The 17,293-nt window shown below is 42.0% G+C and overlaps 1 protein-coding gene across 1 annotated transcript in view; it reads right to left on the bottom strand.

Annotated features, from left to right (window-relative positions):
- The window catches only part of hmcn1 (hemicentin 1), a 95,259-nt gene that overhangs the window by 51,928 nt on the left and 26,038 nt on the right, over positions 1-17,293 (bottom strand). Inside the window, exons 7-19 of the mRNA XM_018754230.2 lie at positions 15,150-15,270; positions 14,745-15,008; positions 14,278-14,422; positions 14,062-14,183; positions 8,732-9,001; positions 5,941-6,082; positions 5,719-5,846; positions 5,323-5,436; positions 4,969-5,127; positions 4,680-4,874; positions 4,399-4,494; positions 1,384-1,511; positions 236-380 (exon numbers count right to left, since the gene is read on the bottom strand). Coding sequence (XP_018609746.2) covers positions 236-380; positions 1,384-1,511; positions 4,399-4,494; positions 4,680-4,874; positions 4,969-5,127; positions 5,323-5,436; positions 5,719-5,846; positions 5,941-6,082; positions 8,732-9,001; positions 14,062-14,183; positions 14,278-14,422; positions 14,745-15,008; positions 15,150-15,270 — 2,029 coding nt within the window. The remainder of the gene's footprint in view (positions 1-235; positions 381-1,383; positions 1,512-4,398; positions 4,495-4,679; positions 4,875-4,968; positions 5,128-5,322; positions 5,437-5,718; positions 5,847-5,940; positions 6,083-8,731; positions 9,002-14,061; positions 14,184-14,277; positions 14,423-14,744; positions 15,009-15,149; positions 15,271-17,293) is intronic.

Below are 17,293 nucleotides of genomic sequence, written 5' to 3'. Positions count from 1 at the left end.
AAATTGTACTGGATAGAAATAAAAGGAAAAAAGCACAAATAAAAGACCTTTGTTCTGAGGCTAAGCCTGGGAATTTGAGGTTCAGGAGGAAAAGGCCTGGAACACACCAAATAGTGCTTTCTAACTAACAATAAATATGAAGCAAGTGCAATGCAGCATCTATCCCTGTATTCCTTTGGCTGCTTTGTTAGGCTTGAAGGAGCACATGCACGGTTTGAGTGAGGCCAGAACCTACCATAGACATTGACAGTGGTGGTGCGGTTGGTGGAACCTGCCACATTATTTGCCAGGCAGGTATACTCTCCACCATCCTGCAGCTGTACACGTTCAATGTGCAGGCTGCCATCTCGACGTAAGGTCACATACGGTGTTGGGCCCACCTGACCCACAAACACCAAAAAAACAGTATTAACAAATTACAAAAACTAAAGTCAATGTTAACACACTGAATGACATTAAATAGTACCATGTTTCACAGAACCACCGTATACTTTATTCGGAACAGTCAACAAGTATAACACCACTGCGTGAAACCAAAATTGTTTCTGCTAAAAAAATACAGAAGCTGGATGTTTAAGGAGTGAAACTTAGTGTCATGGAGTAACAAGTCAAACTTTTATATATTTGGGTGCAACCGCTGAGGATTTGTATGATACAGAAAAATTAAATGCATGGCTTTTTCCTGTGTTTCTCACTGTGAAGCATGAAAGAAGCACAATCGTGTTTTGAGGTTGCTGTGCTAGTCATAGAGTTGGTGATCTTCACAGAGTCTGTGGCAACCTCAACTGTTATGGCCATCACAGCATAATTCAGAGGCAGATCATCCCATCAGGATTATGATTATTTGGGTAGTTCTTCATTCTTCAGTAAGATAACACCCCAAAACACACTTCAAAGTTATAAACTAACTATCTGGTCCAGAAGGAATGCGGAGGAAAACACAAACTGACATAGACATAAAATCAATTACAGATGACAATTATCAATTGACAATTATGAAGAAAACTAGTTTTCACCAAGTGTAGAGAGCTGACTTCAGCTTTCTGTACTCAAACATTTCACTGGTACTGCACATCATCTGCTGTTTTTATAATTTTTCCTAAATGAAATAAGCCCAGTGTCATGCTTGAAATCATCTATCTATCCATATGTTAGTTTTTATAACCGTACTCTTAGCCAGTTCAAATTGCAGCTGTCATCTTTGCCCCCATGAAGTTGAAAGAGAGTCTAATTCCAGGGTAGAGGTGTGGGTGTTCTTGGCAGAAGACAGATCACCTCAGAAGGAGGAAAGCCTGCCTCTGTGGCTATATGTGTGTGTCCATAGCTCTGTACAAGACAATTATTGCGGAGGTATGGTCTCTTTCTGTGTTTGTGTGTTCATACCAGGTCACCATTGTGAAACCATCGCCTCTCTGGCAGTGGGTTTCCCTCCAGCAGCACACAGGGCAGGGTCACCTGCTGCTCCTCGATCACATTAATGTTGGCTGGGCTCAAACCAATGGCTGGGGACACTGCGGAGAAAAAGTAAAAAAATTCACATGTAGGAAAAGGTGTGAAAATATATCACTTTTATGTCTTATTACCAAGATGCTGCAATCCCATCTTGAATTACTCTGAACAAGAGTCTATGAAGCTTTGAATTATTTGTCAAGAAGGATATCTCTGGAGATAGGTGTGCCAGTCATGGTACAGCTGCGTTAGTGAGAAAAAAGATAAACCGCATGTCCTCATGAGGCCCTCAGCGAACCTCAGTCTCTGGCCTCTGGTGCTCAAGGAACATTCTGATACAGAGCTGATGGAAACCTTCCACTCTCACTTTCCTGCACAATGCCAGGGGAACAGTAGAGACAAAGCTTTCCATTTGCAGTCTGTCAGCTATTCTCCTCCCAGGAGAAACCAGAGGACCTTCTTTTTCAGAATTAATGATTTACGTGACGTGTGTATCTATGGGGCCTTGACCTCTCTACTCATATATTGCAAAAGAAAAACATTAACACAAGACTTATACACCCACTCATTCTCACACAAAGATGCATGCACACTAATCGGTCCCTGGGGGGCACCATTATTTTCTCCAAAGCAGCCTATGGTTCACGCCTCGTGGGATTATGTTTTAAGAAATTCTCTCCTTCCTTAGGGCTCCATATGGTTTCCACATCTTTTCACCAAAAGAAGCCCCAGCCTCAGATGCCTGGTTGCTATAAACACTCTGTTGTATTTACATTTTCTCCATGAGCAAAGTCTCTTTGGTTCACCAGCATCCAAGAACTCTGCCCTTCATCTCCAGCCACTGATTAGCAAAGACAGCTGACACCCATGCGCACATTTGTAGATATACACAAAATCACCATCATCTGGACACCACTGGTGGAGATGATGAGTCTTTTGACAGTTAGACGGTACAGCTGCTCTTCCAGACTGGCACATCCTTGTCAGTGTTGGACAAAATTTCTCATGTAAGAAAGAGGAAGATATTCTATCCCAGTGACCCTGATCAGGACAAGCAGTTAATAAACAAAAGTGTAATGGAAGATATTCAATGTAGTGTGCATAAGAAAAGCCTACATCTCTAGCATATAAAGGAAATTGAGAAAACAACACTAAACAGAGAGTGGACAATATCTACATTCTAATGTTTCCCTCAGCCAGTATGAGTAACTGCCTGTCCAAGTTAGGAGCATAGCAGTCTGAAGCCTATCCAGGAAGTACAGCACGCAAGGCCAAGGAGGGTACATCCTGGATGGGAAGTCAGTCCATTGGAGGGTAATACAATGTAAATTTTCTTGCTCTTTCATGTTGTTACCTACTACTGTGAATTACTTCTGTACAAAGTTGGGGAGTAATGAGTTATAATTATTCTGTTACTTGTACTAGTGAGATTGCACAATTCATCATTTACTGTGCATCCTAACATGCTAATAGTAAGTTAAATGTTAGAAAAAAATACTAGCCTATAAGGGTTAGAGCAATGACTTGCCTTATTTTTACATACTCAAAGTATTATTTGGCCTTGAGTATTTCCATTTGCTTATCACTGTTATTGGAGAGTTGCAAGTGAATGTATAACTGTAGAAGCTCTAGAAAGTTCAGAAATATATGTTAACTAATGTTCATTGATATGTTAATTGACATTGGTATCCAGTTCCAAAGAGTGGCACTGTTATGAGTATTGAGTGTGTGCCGTGTAAACAAGAGAGTGCGATGTCAGCAGTGGCAGTGCTTTACTTCATTTAGGTCAATTAGCCTTTTCATTGCATCCATCCATTTCTCTTTACTAAAGAAAGCTGCACAGATGGTAGTTATGACAAATGTTCAGCCAGGAAAATAACACATTTAAGTGCTAATACTGTTCACTTATTTGTCATCTGGTAACAAATTTTTGAAAATGGATACATACATACAGACACACACACACACACACACACACATTTTCAGAACCACTTGTCCCATACAGGGTCGCGGGGAACCGGAGCCTAACCCGGCAACACAGGGCGTAAGGGACACACCCAGGATGGGACGCCAGTCCATCGCAAGGCACCCCAAGCGGGACTCAAACCCCAGACCCACCAGAGAGCAGGACTGTGGTCCAACCCACTGCACCACCGCACCCCTACTGAAAATGGATAAGTGAAGGAAATACTATTAAAAACAAAGGGAGAAATGTATGACTCTTTGAAAGTAACAAGAATATTCAATAACATGAGGACCCAGTGTATATGGAATTCAATGTGTTGAATAAGAGGCAACATCTCAAAGAAAGTGTGAGTTAGGGAGGATGCCATGGAAGCATTATGGTTCGGTCTTCTGACCTTCCTCTTATATTAAGACAGTTCCAAACTACAACAGCCTATTTACCAGTGAAACACTCACTGACCAGGTGTGAGTATGATCATGAGTTTTAATAGCATTGTTGAATGGTGAGATGAACAGAGTCATCGGAACCAAAGAAGTTTTAAATATTTGAAATGTGTGTTTTTTACATTATTCCTCCCTAACCCACATTCCTAGAACTTCACATTCCAGCTGATCTGAAAGATGTTTTTTTGAAACATCAATATTCCCATATTTTAAATGAATTCAATATAATTAAAAAATGATGGCCCTCCTACATCATTTTCCAGGTGCTTTCATTTGAAATAGAACATTTGTGGTCTGCATTGTAAAATAATGTTTATTCATTAGCCATATAAACATATTAACCTGCATCCCCTAAACAAAACTTAAGAAAGTAATACATTTTGCAACCTGACATACTGTATAGTCAATGAGTCAGAATCTCATCATGCATCTAAAGACTGTACATTGTATCACTGCAACACAAAAAATTCACATATAAACAGTATGAACAGAAAAACTTCACTAAAATCAATTTTGCATCTGTATATAGATGTCTCTCACCAAGTCCGGTGACTGTTACTGAAGCCTTTGCCTGGATCCTCCCAAACTGGTTGTACACCTCACAGATGTATGTGGTATCATCTTCCACCCACAAATCTAAGAAGTCAAAAAGTTGAGGTAAATGGTCTTTCATACGCTCCTTGGAAGACATATTGTGCATTATCAATACTGTGGATGTTGACTAAGAACCATGTGTAGATAGTGGACCTATAACCCTAGAAGGGTCTGAAAAGCTAAAGAACTCCAACGCAGATGTTTAAATGATAGCATGCGATACACACTGCTAATGAACAGGTCTCCATTCTTCTTCTGTACGATGGTGCTGTGGGCATGGTGTTGGAAGAAGAGAGCAGCGTTGTCCTCTCTCCTCCAGCTGATCTGGGGGGCAGGGTATCCCTGGGCTTGGCATGGCAGGCTCACATTTGAACCAATATCAGAAGAGACATCCATAGGCTTCAGTGTGAACTCTGGGGCGGCTGCAAAAGAGATAGGCTAGGGTTACCCTTTGATCCCAAGGGCCTGCTGAACTGTGGGACATTGATTTTGTAACATATGCTCCAGGATGCTTACAGCCAACATCTAAGGAGACTTTGCCCGCAGCTGTGCCTGCTTTGTTGGTGGCGACACAAGTGTAATCTCCAGCATCCACGTCTTGAGTTTCCTGGATCTTCAAGATCCCTTTGAGAGTCTCAATGCTAATGAATGATGACGGCTTCAGCTGCAGGTCACCTGACATACAAAGAGAAACAGAAAACTCAAGGACTAACAAACTTGGAAACTAATAAAAATGATTATGACACTCAAATTTCCTGTGAATGTCAATTGGATATATTAATTGTTTATGACTGATAAATGATCTAATACTACATTACAAATACATCTGAGTCATTTCACTCGCCTAAGTTGTCTAAAAGATTGCCTTACCTTTGTACCATCTGATCTCAGGTTGCGGGATTCCAGTAGCTATGCATTCCATCACTGTGGTCTCTCCCAAACCAATCAGAATCTCATTCTGGACCACACGAACCTGAGGAGCCTCTGCAAGCAGAAAAGTACTACATGGATGGAATACATGCAAATGCTTTCAAGACATTTCATGCAGTGTACCAGAAGTGACAAGAATTGTGTACATGTCTACATTTGTCCAGATATGATCCAAACACACATTTTCTCAATATATATGTTGACTGCTTACATATCACTGCAAATGAGAAAACAGGTCTTAATCATGGTTTTCAGTGTAAAGAACAGAATAATGTACTGTAAAAAGGTAACAACAGCAGTATAAACCACCAGGGCAAGGAAAACTCTGACTCTTACCAATGTATGTCAGCGTGGATGTCTGTGTGTCTGTCCCAGCCTCATTGCTGGCTAGGCAGCTATAGACTCCTGCGTCCTTTATAACCGTCTTCCTGATAATCAGGGTTCCATCTGTGGTCATTTGATGCCTTAAAAATGAAGAAAAAAGCAGAAACCACAGTTACGTAGACAGACAAGCAGAGAGACAGACAGAGAGAGACCTGCCTATAAGAAAGGGCTTACCTGCTGGAGGTCAGGATAAACATGTCATTATGAGTCCACACCATTCTAGGAGCTGGGTAGCCCGTTGCTAGGCATCGGATGCGCACCTCTTGGCCAGCTATAAATGTCTGGCTGCGGGGATCTACCATGACTTGTGGTGGATCTAAGGAGGGTCCAAAGACATATCAGATATGGCAGATGAGTCTTCCTGTCAAGAAGCAGCTGGCATTTCCTGATATAAAATAATGCATGCCTTAAGTCAGCTCGCTCATGTTTACTTGATTGTTTTTGTGTCTAAAATTTTGAAATTCATGATCCTCTAGCTTTGATACTCAGAGACAGTATACGACTTGACACTTCAATAAGGAAAATGTATGCTTCACATTTACAATTTATATTTAACTTTGCTCTTAAAGTTTTAAAAGCTGCTAGTGTCCAAAATATGGATTTCTCTTTATTCCACATGTAGGCAAGGGACGTTTTTTTTCCATTTCTAAAATGTTACTCGTATGTTTTACCAAATCTCTATCATTTTTCTGCTTTCATAATGTTTTATTAGGTAAAAAATGTGAATATGGTTTTCAGACACTCTTAAGATATGGAATCCACAGTAGTTTCCATCTGATTCATGATGTGGTGCTGCTTTCTGGATGGGCGTGTTTGACATTAACAGCTGCCAAGATCCTGAGCCCAATCCAGCTTCTCCAAGATTTCCACAAAGCTCTGGTGTTCCTCGAGATCCTTCTCATAGGAAGGAACCTGTTTTCCTCTACGTTTCCCAGAAGGCGGAGGAGCAGGGAATAAGGCACAGCTGCTGACAATGTCAGTCACTGTGAAATAATTTTGCATTTCACATCTGGATCTGCTCCCCTTTACGATGCTGCTGCAAACCTAGAGTGCAGCACTTTACCTGCAGAGCCTCAAGATACAAACCAAGAGGTCAAAGGAACTTGGAAACACTGTATCCAAGCAACAGTTGTTATCAAGAACACAATGATCTGCTTGCAGACAATGCAAAGGCAGCCAATATGCTAGTAAAGGAGTGCTTATGCTACAAAAAAAAATTAAAGGAGGTTTATAGGACAATAATATGAAGCATTAAAATAACATCCTACCTTGTCACATGGCAATACATGCAATGGATGAAATTGTTTTGTAATTTTGCATTTCAGTGTGTGGACCATATCATCTATAACAGCTGAAAAACCCTTTGAATTGTGATGTTTATGTTTTGCAAATCAATACATTGTTTAAGTGTACAAATGGCACTTTCCCTTGTAATAATCCTACAGTGAAATATATTGTAAGTCTTCTTCTATTCCGTAACATTACATGTTATTTTTGTGGTTATAAGAAATGGAAGCATCAAGATCTTGAAATAACTCTTGTAAACCCAGCAAGGAATGATGTAGTACAGTCAATACCTTGCTAGACTGGCTGCAAGCCATTGGAAAATACATGTAACATGTAATAGTATAACAGTTCTCTCCTAACCACAACAGCATGACACAGTTGCCGGTTTTAGAACTTCTTGACTGTACATTGGAGCAATTCGAAGTAAAACTCCACGCTAGTAACTAATTCATTGTCGTTTCTCCAGTTGAAGTCCACTAAAGTGATCTGTAGTGTTTGGGTCACGCTGAGAACGACATGGCTTGGAAACCCTTTGTATGTCAGGCCTGGTTTGTCTTTAGCATGTGATAATGAACCAGGAACACGTTCCTTTCTTCCACCCGCTAGCCTTCCTGTGTCAGCAACTGCACTTCAAAGATACATTGATGACTAGGGTAGGTTCTTGGGCAGGTGCAAATTAGAGTGCTCCTGCTGCTGTTGCGACAGCTGTTTGTGAGGGGCGGGTCAAGGTGAGTCACAGCAGTCAGAGCTGCCACCTACCCTCACGGGCAAATAGCGCTGTTCAAGAGGAGCTGCACTCCAGACAGACGGACGAAGACCATCTCCAATGCGAATGTCACATAATGATTTACATAATGATAGCAGGCAACACATACTTCGACAGCAAAATCTGAAGGCCATGGGTTCAAGTGACATTTGTCGCTTGCTTAGTCTGCACAGTATTGTCAATAAAGATACATTTACATTTACAGTTATTCATTTAACAGACGCTTTTCTCCAAAGCGACGTACATCTCACGGAAAGATACAAATACAAAAACACGACTTAAAGACACAAACACTAACAAGGACTCCTTACTTTTGTGCTATTTACTACGCCACACAAACATTTTGAGCTGTGCAACAAAAAGCTGCTCATATTCATTCAGGAAGGCATATGTTTGCACTTACAAAATTTTCACGGAAAAAAATCAGAGGCAGAAATTCACAAATCCAAAAATAAGCCAGAGTATAAATAATTTTCACACATCCAGTACACTATTAAAATGATATATCCTACTGTGACTTTAGTCTAAGTGCAGTTTTTCCTCCAGCATTCTTGAGCCAAGTGTCTAACTCCCTACGTGTAAATCTGTGGGTGTCATAAAGATGCACGGCAGCCAATAACCTTCAACACACTAAATACTGCAAAGAAAAGGCACAGTTTTTCATTGCCTTCCTATAAGATCACATGGCTTACCAAAGAGTTCATACCTATAAAGGGAATGACTACAGTACCTTCGCTGAACAGGATTCTTCAAGGTTTTTAAAAATGTTTAATCATCTGATATTCATCAATATTTTAACAAAACATTTTTTGTCCCTACAAAGGGCCACCTGGTATAACCACCATAAAAGCACAAAGTGACCAGCTGCTGAATGAGTAAGATTTCAGGTCTGCCCAGCACAGAAGCTCTCACCTTGTACCACAAGGTAGACTCTGGAGACGGACACCCCACCCTCGTTGGCAGCTAGACAGCTGTACCAGCCAGCATCATCGATGGTCACTTTGAGGATCTCCAGGGAGAGGTTGCTCATTTTCCGCATCCTCGGGTTCAGATGTGCATCCACTCCTCCATGCTGCCAGGTGAGATTGTACCTAACCGTGCTGGCCACCAGGCAGGTGAGGACCGCCCGAGAGCCCGGGGACACGGTCACATTTTCAGGCACGTTAATGACCGGAGGAGGTTCTGTAACATGGTGAACATCCACAAACATTATGTATCACACAGTGGTAATACAGAAGCCAGATACAGACGCATAGTGTCAGACACAGTATATTAGCACTGAGACAAGCACCAGAACCTCCATAAGGGGCGCCCAGAAAGTCTTTGAGTAATTTTATTTTTAACTGCTAGGCATGTACAATATACAGTAGATCATAAATCATATTTGAAATGCAAGGCAAAAATATAAAGTACGGATTATGTTCTAACCTCTGGGGTAGTGTGAGAGAATTCATATTTTCCAGGGTCTCAATAAATTAAAGCAATGCCACCTAAAAGTCCCCACAAAGCAACACACACACACACACACATATGCTGGCTGAAGCCGCTTGTCACCCCCCCAAAACAATATTGGCTTGCAAAACATTAGGAAAAGAGGACAGAATGGAAAAGGGAAAAGGAGACAAAGGCTAAAGGGATTTTAGAGAATGTCCGTAAAGTCAGCAGCTCTCTGAGGTTGGTGAATTATGATAATGTTTTATTTTCACAAGCGGTGGAGCGCTCTGAGGTCGGAAGCATCCTGAGCCTTTGGCACTTTCTGTTAAGTTTTTGCAGATGCACAGGGTAGGAAATCAAACTATTTCTGTTGCCCGTTTGTTTAAACACTACTGGGGGAGATTTGGTGTCATCTTTTGTAGCTGAAGAACTCTAAATATTTGGATAAATTTTAATAGACTACAGGCATATCAGATATGATGAGCCAAAAGAGCATAAGGAGGATCAAATATGCAGCATTTCATTTAAGACAAGACAGCCAAGTCTGGGCTGGCTATAATGACACAAACAATATGGAGCCACTGACACACAGGACCAGGATTAGTTTTCCAGATATGTACCATTTTATTTCTACTGACATCAGTTTTTCAGTTACGTATTTGTTTGTTTATCGGATGCTTTTCTCCAAAGCAACTTACAATGTTAATCTACTTACAGTGATTTGCCTTTATGAATAGCCATATACATGTACATAGTAGTTTTTACTAGAGCAATCCAGAGTAAGGACCTCACTCAAGGGTACTACAGCAGGAGGTAGGATTCAAACCCAGGTTTCCTGGGGCAAGAGGGCAGCCTTTACTACTCAACTTGGGGCCCCCTGTTGCATCATGGAAATCCATTGTCTTAAAATACAATGAATCATAGACATAGTAGACTATAAAATACACTAATCCTAAGTAAATCTATAAAAAAGAAAAATTAGATAAGGATAGAAAACCGTAACATCTTATAAGATAAAAACAAATTACTACAAGTAACCAAAGTATGGAACTTTACCGTGTGGCTTAAACAGTATCGAAAAAACATACTGCAGAAAGTTTTTAAAGCCATCTCATGACAGCACACATATCCATTTAAAATGACCCTGTTGAACTTGTACTGTTTTTTTCGCAAATAATCACATTTTCCTATTTTGAGCATTTCAATGCACATATCTGATAGCAATGCCTACTGTCAACATTAATGTGATCTTGAATTAAATAGTAAACTACTGAAAATTAAGGGAATAGAAGAATGGCATGTTTTTAAAAATGAACTAAAACCAGGGATCCTTATTTGAGTTTTGCCTTGTAGAGTAATTGAAACCTTGAGCTGAACCAATCACTGAATTTTTAGTGGTTTTACCTTGGTTGAGGTTTCTCGGTTATATAATTTGGCACAATTTAGGCATATATTATTTTAAAATGTTTCTAGCAAACACATTTCTGCTTTTAACCATTTAATACTAAATTTACACCTACCACTGGATCTGAATGCAGTACTGTATAAATGGATGAATGATTTTAGGTAGTTTAGTGTAGGTTGTTGATGAAATGAACTCATTTTATTTTCCTGTGAGATGTATGTTGTTTTGGAGAAAACCATCTGCTAAATGAATAAATGCAAATGCTGAGTAGTGTCTCTAGAACTGTAAGTCACCTTGGATAAACTACATATAAGTAAATACTGTACAGCTGAATATTTCAACTCCCTAATCAGGGAAGTATTCTAAGTCAAGCACTTAGAATAAAAGCTACACATTTGCCAATATTTTGTGTTTCTTTTCCAAATTTTTTCCAAACATGTCATCAATCAATGTTGTTATAGTTGTCATCACTGTATTTTAAACATTAGGAGAGGCATTTTTGCATTTCTTCAGCACTTAGATTGCCAAACCTCAAAATGTTATTTTGCAAACCACTAACATGTCCCAGTTATCAAACAGAGTCTTAGTTTTAATTCCGCACGACACAGCCTATAAATCTAATTTTAGGCAATTATCTCAGATATTGAGATCCACCATCTGCATGTTTCAGTCATGACTGAGTACCACTGAGCCTTGCGAGAAAATGGTGTGAAATGAGTTTTAATGGCTTGCATGTGTGTGTTGATTCCCAGGAACCATTACTCACAGTGCCTACAGATTTAATCAGCAATCTGCTTTTTCTCCACCACTTTCGTTAACTTGTAAACTTTGTGCTTGCTTCACAGAATGAACATGGACATACTGGTAGTCTGGTGATCTCTTTGCAGGTTAAATCAAACATGTTACTTTTAACAGATATAGAAACCATATGTAACTTTTATAATAGTAAACTACATATCTTGCAGTGTGGCTTCTGTATTTCTAGTTCTTTGAACGGTGGATTGTGGTTATCTCACCCATGCCCTGTTCACACTGTCTGCAATTTCTATGCTGTCATTTTTCCTCCTTTGCAGCTCCAATGATTTTTCTGTCGTCAGTTGTTGTAGTCTTAATTGGTTGACCTTACACCCCCCGTAATTTCTGTCTTTTTCAGGGATGTCCTATAGTGTTGATTTTATGATGCCCAGTTGTTCTTCAACTCCAACTGGCATTCACCATAATTTAATTGTCAAAATTACCTGATTACTATGATGGAAAAGTAATTTTTAAAATGAAATGAAACGTACTGGTGTCCCGTCCTGGGTGCGTCCCCTGCCCTTTTGGCCGGGTAGGCTCTGGCTCGCCGCAACCCCGCTCAGGACGAGCGATTGTTGACGGTGGTTGGTTAGTATCCTAGTACTTATGCTGCTTACTGTACAGTGTATAGAACTGTGTTCTCCCTTACAATTTTCTGGATTTATTTCCCAGGCTGCCTCCTAGGGTATTGGGTATCACTTTCCTCTCCTGAAGATTTATCAAAGGTCTCTTCTGGAGACTAATTGCCTTAAGGAGTCTTTATGACACTCTTCACTCGGGAAGGTTGGACTCCCAGACCCATCAGAACCTCTACAAGACTCATATGTGACTGAGATCTCATAGAAAATACCAGTAATGCTGGGATTCTTGGAGTCAGAAACAGCAAAATATTTTCTATTGCTATGACATTCTAGAAAATGACTGGGTTGTTAATCTAACAATGTATCTAAGGGCTTAGAACGTGGTTTTAGCTGTGTCACTTCACTAGATAACGTAAGCTAGAAGACAAAGAGAGCACTGAAAATTTTAAGTGGTTAGTATTTCAATGAATACCAATTAGAATCTGATCATTTTGTTTTTTGCTTTTGTGTGGATTTTGGATTTTACCTGAGCAATAATGGTATTAATTTAACTACAGTCAGGCATTTTCAAACACATCATAGTTAAGATCAGATGTAATGTATCCATCCATCCATCTTCCTCCGCTTTTATCCGGGGCCGGGTCGCGGGGGCAGCAGTCCGAGCAGAGTACTCCAGACCTCCCTCTCCCCGCACACCTCCTCCAGTTCCTCTGGGGGAACCCCAAGGCGTTCCCAGGCCAGCCGGGAGACATAGTCTCTCCAACGTGTCCTGGGTCTGCCCCGAGGCCTCCTCCCAGTGGGACAAGCCCGGAGCACCTCCCCAGGGAGGCGTCCAGGAGGCATCCGGAACAGATGCCCGAGCCACCTCAACTGGCTCCTCTCGATGCGGAGGAGCAGCGGCTCTACTCCGAGCTCCTCCCGGGTGACTGAGCTCCTCACCCTATCCCTAAGGGTGCGCCCAGCCACTCTGCGGAGGAAACTCATTTCTGCCGCTTGTATCCGCGATCTCATTCTTTCGGTCATGATCCAGAGTTCATGACCATAGGTGAGGGTAGGAACGTAGATCGACCGGTAAATTGAGAGCTTCGCCTTACGACTCAGCTCCCTCTTCACCACAACAGACCGGTACAATGACCGCATTACTGCAGACGCCGCACCGATCCGTCTGTCGACCTGCCGCTCCATTTTTCCCTCACTCGTGAACAAGACCCCAAGATACTTAAACTCCTCCACTTGAGGGAGCAACTCCCCCCTAACCCGGAGGGAGCAATCCACCTTTTTCCGACTGAGAACCATGGCCTCGGATTTGGAGGTGCTGATTCTCATCCCCGCCGCTTCGCACTTGGCTGCAAACCTCCCTAGTGCACGCTGCAAGTCTTGACTTGATGAAGCCAACAGGACCACATCGTCCGCAAAAAGCAGAGACGAGATCTCGCGGCCACCAAAACAGACACCCTCCGTTCCCTGACTGCGCCTAGAAATTCTGTCCATAAAAATAATGAACAGAATCGGTGACAAAGGGCAGCCCTGGCGGAGTCCAACATGCACCGGGAACAGGTCTGACTTACTGCCGGCAATGCGAACCAAGCTCCTGCTCCGGTCATACAGGGAACGAACAGCCCGTAGCAACGAGCCTCAAACCCCATAATCCCGAAGCACCCCCCACAGGATGCCACGAGGGACACGGTCGAATGCCTTCTCCAGGTCCACAAAACACATATGGACTGGTTGGGCAAACTCCCACGAACCCTCCAACACCCTAGTGAGGGTATAGAGCTGGTCCAGTGTTCCACGGCCAGGGCGAAAACCGCATTGCTCCTCCTGAATCCGAGGTTCGACTATCGGTCGGATTCTCCTTTCCAGTACCCTGGCATAGACTTTCCCAGATGTAATGTATTATGTGCGAAATGCAAATAAATGGCAAATGATTAAAAATTAGAGTTAGAAACATTGAGTCCCTTATCCTTTACATTATATCAGCCACATTATGAAGCAGGATCCCATGTTAATATGAAAAGCTGACCTACCAGAGACATCCAGAAAGGTCTGAGCTCGTCCTGTCCCAACACTGTTGATGGCAATACATTCATAGTATCCCTCATCTTTGAGAGAGACTTGCCCAATCTCTAAAGAGGCATTAGATGATTCTCTGTCAATGAGGAAAAAAGTATGGGGAACATTTTCAAAAAACTAAAAAAAACAGTGCTTTTAAGGAGTAATGAATATTTTCAGAGCCAGTATACCTGAAAAGCTGGTCCTCCCCAAGTTTTACTCCATCTCGGCTGAAGCGGAGCGTGAATGGGATCAGGCTGTCCACCTGACATGAGATGGCACCTCTCTGCAAGTAATAGCCATGGGTGCGTGGGGGCATCATCACCCTAGGAGCATCTTTGAACCACCACAGACAGACACAGATGCTGAAATAATACTCAGGGGCATTCAATCATAGCAGTCTATAAACTGTTGAAAACCAGACTGACAGTTATTGAAAAAACCAAGACATAAAACTGAGCCCATATGAACATCAGAAATGCAGCAGTACATATGGAATGGTTCCAGAGGCAGGGCTGTGAAACCCTGGAGCAACAGCCTGCCAACAATCTTTGCAGACCTACATATGCTTATCTCTGCATTTTAAGATGCAGAAGTGCTAAGTGGTGTGTATTGTTTTACATGGAACCCTTCTGAGACCCAGGCAGTCAGGACTGACCAGGGATGATGCTGGAGAAGGAGACACTGGAGACCCGCTGGAAGAGGAATCCATCCTTGTCATAGCCTGTGACCCTGAGGAAGAATGCCTCCGCTGGGGGCACGATCTCGGTAATGTTCCAAATACCGAAGGGCTCGCGGTCAGGATAGTAACGAATGGGCAGGGTCTTCAGCACCCCACCAGTGATGCTGAGGAGCTCCAGGCGGTCAGCTCGCGCTGGGGGTAAGATCCCTGTGGTGTTGAGGAGGATGAACGTGGGAATGCCTAGCAGAAACAGATCATGAGGAACATCAGCAGAGTCTAAGGGTGACTGTGAAATAAACAAGGCCAATCATCCAAAACCTTCTGAAATATAAACATGAGTCATCTCATGCAACAAACAGAAAAATGTAATGTCTCACTGACCTTTCACAGGCCTGCTGGATGTCATTTTAAAGTCCAAAGTGGGCTTTCTGGAGAACCCAGCCCGGAAGTCGATGGTACTGAGCCCTGAGATTCTAACTGAGTGGCGCCCATCACTGGATGTCTGCAAATGGGATGGTAGCAAATGGCATTTAATATTCACTACTCCTCAGGGCTACAAATTCCTCACTTGTGTTTTGAATCAGAATCAGGAAATGTGCCATGAGCAGCTTTGCATCGCTCTCCAAAAGAAACAGAATCATTTTGATATATAGCTGTGCAAAAAGCACGTTCAAAGGCTTTTCTCATCATAGTGCTGCAGCCATTTCTAAATTGGGAGCGTTCATTACAGAATGGCCTAAAGGGAAACAACCCCCCTATTTCACTTCTCTTCTTTGTCACAGAATATTTATTCTATCTGCCACACAACATGTAGAGGTCTCAGACAACAGTGCTCTCCCCTGGCTGTTTAACCTACAGATGTGTAACACACACTTCAAAAGGCTACACTGAGGAGATCCTTCCATGTTTACAGCTGTGCAGAGAGGACATGAGGGAGGTGTTGACTGACATAGGTTTACTGGGAGAGACTGGCCAAAACCAGCTAAATCCAACGCTGGTTAGAATAACACACATAGGCATCGCATTTCACAAACCGAGGTCTTACTTTGTCTAATTAAAAGTAAATATCAACATTTTTGAAGGCACCACGGGATGCGATGACGCAGCGGGTTTGGTCGGGTCTCGCTCTCTGGTAGGTCTGGGGTTCGAGTCCTGCTTGGGGTGCCTTGCGACAGACTGGCGTCCTGCCCTGGGTGTGTCCTTTCGCGCTCCTGCTCTGCACCCTGTGTTGCCGGGCTAGACTCCGGCTTGCCGTGACTCCACTTGGGACAAGTGGTTTCATTCAGTGTGTGTGTAACAGAGACAAATGGACATTCTGGTCATTTTCTATTTTCCGCCACTTTTAAAAGCAAACAACTGGAAAATCTATTGGCTTAATTTAAAGGCAACAGTTTCAAAATGAACTGAAGTCCAGTATGATTTTTGTGACTGATCCCAAACTCATTGCCTTTAGGTAATACAAATATTATGTACTGGAGTATTCAGGTGCAATTCGCTTTGAATGTTTTCACTTAACTGAGAAAAGAAATGACAAGAACAAAATGACCACACAACTTATCAACAGCAAAAAGACTCCATGTAAAGAAAAAGAGTGTTTCTGTTTTCAAAAATGAATAAAATATGTATATACAATGTGTTTTTCTGTGCTGAAATCTTTGTAGAAATCCAAAAACATTAAACTGAAAAGTGTACAAAAAATATAACTTCTCAAAATTTACACTTTACATTTAAGTAAACTGCTGCTTTCTGCATGAGAGAACTCTGTGAGGCAACAAAGTAAACTGGACGTAAGCAATCAGTACTATTGCCACCAAAGGAACAGAAATTAATTGTGAAAATGAGGCTGTTCTCGATAAAAAGCATGAACTCATTGTACTGACAGGAACAAAGTGTTCAGTACGGTAACAGTTCCCTTACTGTGCTTCAATAACGAGAGGAGACACACATCTTTATTTAATAACAGGAGAGAGTAAGACACTTCAAAGGCCAGCTTTGACAGAAACAATAACCTTCTGTGAGACCCCGCAATCGTCCCCTGCCTCCTGGGACACAAACAGCGGCAAAGATGTCGGACCTCAGGCTCAAGCCCGTAGGTGGTAAGATAAGCCTGGCCAACCAAACAATCACCCCAGCAGTTTCTGTTGAATATGTTTTCTACTTTTCTTTATCTCAGATGAAGGATTTAAAATGATTTGACGCTCTGAAGCTTTGGGGAAAAGCAGAACAACGCATGGCTGAAGGCAATACAACAGTTTCTTGAAGTTGTTTGCATACTTTTCAAATTACAGCCTTCCTAGACCATTATCATGGGTCATAAAATATAACATAGCTTGACACCAAAGGAACGCATCACCGGTGTCCTTTGCATGGAGAAGATTTAGTCGGAAAAATCAGAGAACTGAAGGGGAGGAAAAGATTTGTTCATCTCACAGCACTGCCAGGATCCACAGTACAAGTGAAAAGTTTGAGAAACCTTAAGAACACTTATATGGGACAAAGCAGACAGAAGAGTGATAGCCAGTCTG

Source organism: Scleropages formosus, chromosome 9 (assembly GCF_900964775.1).
Source record: "Scleropages formosus chromosome 9, fSclFor1.1, whole genome shotgun sequence".
NCBI classification, from domain to species: domain Eukaryota; kingdom Metazoa; phylum Chordata; class Actinopteri; order Osteoglossiformes; family Osteoglossidae; genus Scleropages; species Scleropages formosus.
The sequence above is the reverse complement of the archived record's forward strand: the minus strand, read 5'-3'. Positions and strand labels throughout refer to the sequence as shown.